This window comes from Pteropus vampyrus, unplaced genomic scaffold (assembly GCF_000151845.1).
Source record: "Pteropus vampyrus isolate Shadow unplaced genomic scaffold, Pvam_2.0 Scaffold138, whole genome shotgun sequence".
In the NCBI taxonomy this organism is placed as follows: Eukaryota; Metazoa; Chordata; class Mammalia; order Chiroptera; family Pteropodidae; genus Pteropus; species Pteropus vampyrus.
Window position 1 is genome coordinate 174665 of NW_011888919.1, and position 3840 is coordinate 178504.

The 3840-nt window shown below is 46.6% G+C and overlaps 1 protein-coding gene and 1 pseudogene across 1 annotated transcript in view; one reads left to right on the forward strand and one right to left on the reverse strand.

Annotated features, from left to right (window-relative positions):
• The window catches only part of SAE1 (SUMO1 activating enzyme subunit 1), a 52837-nt gene that overhangs the window by 47223 nt on the left and 1774 nt on the right, over window positions 1-3840 (reverse strand). Inside the window, exons 2-3 of the mRNA XM_023535206.1 lie at window positions 2095-2100; window positions 869-880 (exon numbers count right to left, since the gene is read on the reverse strand). Of these exons, the coding sequence (XP_023390974.1) occupies window positions 869-880; window positions 2095-2100 (18 nt within the window). The remainder of the gene's footprint in view (window positions 1-868; window positions 881-2094; window positions 2101-3840) is intronic.
• On the forward strand, window positions 2729-2847 carry LOC111744646 (annotated as a pseudogene).

Here is a 3840-nt window from a genome sequence, read left to right on the forward strand (position 1 = left end):
CTCTGTGTGAGGCCCTGAAAACCAGGAAGAGGAGTTGGGCCTTGCAGTGGAAGGCAGGCAGAAGAGATAAGGGATGATGATCTGCCTGTTCGCACCGACACTAGGTGGCGCCTGCCACTGGGCTGAGGCAGTGACAGGACTGCTGTGCACGGCCCTCGGTGTCTGTCATCGTTCCCACCCAGACAAGGCACGCGTCCTTCCCGTGTGGCTCCATTTTTCTGCAGCGAGGTGTCGAAGTTTAAGAACCACCCATCCTGGGGTCTACACTGTGAACGCATCCTTCTCGTGGATGGGATGCTCCTGCCTCTAGGGGGCTCTGTGGCCGGCGAGATGTCCAAGCAGCCCGAGCTCAGACCGTTAATAACCTGGCAGGCGGCTCGCAGGAATTCTCTTCCCTTAAAAGGCTCTGAATTCACATCAAAACTCAATTTGTGATAGTAAGTGAGCCAACCCACGTTTCTCTTCATATTGCAGAATTTTTAAAAATCAGCAATTCTGGGTATTCTTTTTCTGAAACCCAGAACAAGGTGAGCTTTTAAAAATGTCATTAACCTTGACTTTTGTCCAGAGCCTACACCTCACGCTATGTGCTAGTTACTTAGCGTGAGACAGAGCCCTTGTTCATTGCCTAAAAGGAAAAAAAGACAAATTATGTCATGTGACAACACAATCTTTGAAGTATTTTACCTAAAATACTGTCCAAACATAGAGAAAGGATAAAATTTTTAAAAATCAGCAAAATATTGGTATCTGTAGAAGCCATGTAGATGGGTGCCAAATGTTCTACTTTTGTACATATCTGATATGTCCTATCAAACCTAAAATGTCGCTGAGGCGTGAGTGCAGGGAAAGCAGCCATTATTCCCACCTCAGTGAAAAAACAGGTCAGAAAGCAATGTTGGAGTTGGGCTCTATTATTATATTACCAGTTAAATAAGATTACATCATACAACAATTATCAATTATTGGATACTTGTTACGTGCAAGCGCTGTGCTAAGCAGTCCGCATTTATTCTTTCTGACCCAGTGTTTTCCACAGTGCCGTCTGCAAGCCATCTGCACCGAGACCTCCTCAGGTACCTTCACTGTTTAAATTATTTTTTGTTTAATTGAATTGATACCTTTTAAATGTATATAGTCCTGACCCGATCTGAGACCTTCTAAAGCAGAATCATTGCGGGGGGGCGGGGGGGAGTTGGTGAAGGCTGTACCATGACGAAGCCCATAGGCAATTCCGATTTTTAATTAGTTATTCAGGTGATTTATTCCCATGAATTGGAAAGCCACAGCTCCATCCCTCAGGCTCAGCAAGGAGACAGGAGTCTCCACGGGTTGACTACTTAGGATGGGGTGAAGCTGAATTCAAACCTGGTGCTCGCTTTTACTCTCCAAAGGCTACAGTTCCACGAACACCGGCCCCCCTTCCACAGTCCTCAAGGGGAAAGCAGGGACTCCCCAAACCTCCAAGCACTTGCACTGAAGAGGGGACGCCACGAAGCACAGCTCACCTGTTCGTGATCCAGCATGGTCAGTCCTTTCACTCCCGCCAGGATGAGATTCTTGGCAATTTCAGCCCCAAGTCCTTTCATGCCAACGAGAAGCACCCGGGAGGCCCGCAGCCTGTAAGGCAGACACTGTTAACCAGGTGACAGAGAACAGAAGAGCTGGCCCCATCACTGAACAACATAACGACGGGGCAATAATTTGAGTTTTAACTAAATGCAATGAAGCATCACAGCCTCAAAACTAGGAGAGACGTTCCAATCCATCCTGCAGAGAACAATTCATTCAACAAATACCTGTGCCAGGCACTTCTCTAAGGTGCGTCTTATTCGTTGAAATATGACAATAAGACATAATCCCTGCACTTCCGGAGCTTATACTGTGTGAAAGAGACAAATAAGATGTCAAAAAGTGATGAAAATCAACCAACATGATGGATCAAGACTGATGGAGGATGCTACTTCAAGTCAGACTCATCATGAAGGCCTTCTGCGGTGCCGAGCACAAATTCAAACAAAATAAAGGATGAACAGGTATTTGGGAGAAGAGCACTCTGGGCAGAGAAAACAGCAAGTGTGAAAGCCTGCGGCAGGATTCCTGGCACGTTTCAGGGACAGGAGCGGTGAGCGGAGGGACGAAAGGCAGGGAGTGAGGTTGCGGACAGAACCAGGGGCTGCATCACGAAGGCGCTTACAGGCTTTATAAGGATTCTGGATTTTACCCTAAGCCTGATGGACGGCCCAGGGGGCAGAGGGGTTTGAAGGGGACGAGTATCACAGTTCAGGTGAGAGGATGGTGGGGTGCACGAGTATGACAGCAGAAGAGGACGTGGGAAGCGTGCTATTCAGGCTATAACACACAAGCAAAAATGTGGCAGCATGAAATAGGGTGTATGTGGGACATATGTGGATCGTTCTAACTATAAAGTGACAGAAGATGATGCCAACAAGATAGCCAGAGGCTGGGTTACCCCAAGGAGTCTGGACTTAACTCTTGGTCAGTGGGGGGGCAGCACGGGTCCATGAGATCTCATTTGAAATCCCTTGAACCAGAATTGATTCAGAATCCGGATTTTTAAGATTTGAAAAAGGAATAGAGAGCATGGTGTCATATGGGGGCTAGACTTATCGGGGTGATCACTTCATAAGGTAGAGAAATTTCTAGTCACTATGTTGTATACCTGAAATTAATATAATATTGTATGTCAACTGTAATTGAAAAAACTTTTTACGGCCATACCACTCTGAATGTGCCTGATCTCATCTGATCTCAGAAGCTAAGCAGGGTCGGGCCTGGTTAGTACTTGGATGGGAGACCACCTTGGAATATAGGGTGCTGTAGGCATTAAAAAAAAGAAATAAATACAAAATAAAAGAACGAAGTGCTTGTCCATTGTCATAAAAAAAAGTTTACATCATATATTATGAAACAACCCCATCAGGATCTTAGGCAGCACCCTACAATGAAACTCACTAATATTTCTGCAGCAAACGTATGATTATTCACACTGGAAAGGACTGGTAAGAACTAAGAACAGGCTCACGTAAGTTCAAGTTCTGCTGGCCATTGAGTTCACTCTTAACTTCTGAAATGAGTCAGTCCCCAACAAGTACCAGTATTGGGGAGATCAAGCAGAAACTCTTCCCCAAAATGGTTCTAACAATTCTGGACACCTGCACGTCATTAGACCAGAAGTCTTTAATGTGAATGGTGGCTGATGATTAAAGTAGAGTCCTTTGCTGATTCTGGATGCTGGCAGATTTTGGATTTCCTTCACTGATAGGACCAAAGGGTAAAATGAAGGGAGGGAGAGAATACTGACAATACTTTCCGCGAAGGTCTATGTCTGCGTCTCGGCTCCTCCATCACTGCTTTTCTTCTATGAGTCCTTCCACTGCCAACCACAGGCTAACAGACGCGAGACAATTCTACCTCGCCAGAACAGGAGACTGGGACAAGGGCTTACAGACAGGAGCAAGGTAAATAACAGAGATGTCAGCAACGAGCAAGTCTCTTCCCAGAGATGCACCAGCGGGTGAGGGAGGGAGGAAAACTGCTTGGCTTTCCAGGGTCTCATCCCTGAGAATCGGCACACATAAAAAGCCATGTTTCCAAACAGAATCCAGTGCACACATCAAACCTGGGGCACTGGAAAGATCGCGTGCATCTTGCATTTAGCTGTACTTGCAGGTCTCTGCTGTGCTGAGTCAACAGCACCCCCACCCCCAGCCCAACACTGCTGCATCTAGAGTCCAGGTTCCACCTTCCCTCTCCATCGGAGAGGCTGGATTTCTCCTGTCTGGCTGCTCGGCACCTCCAGGATGCAACCAGAATGGC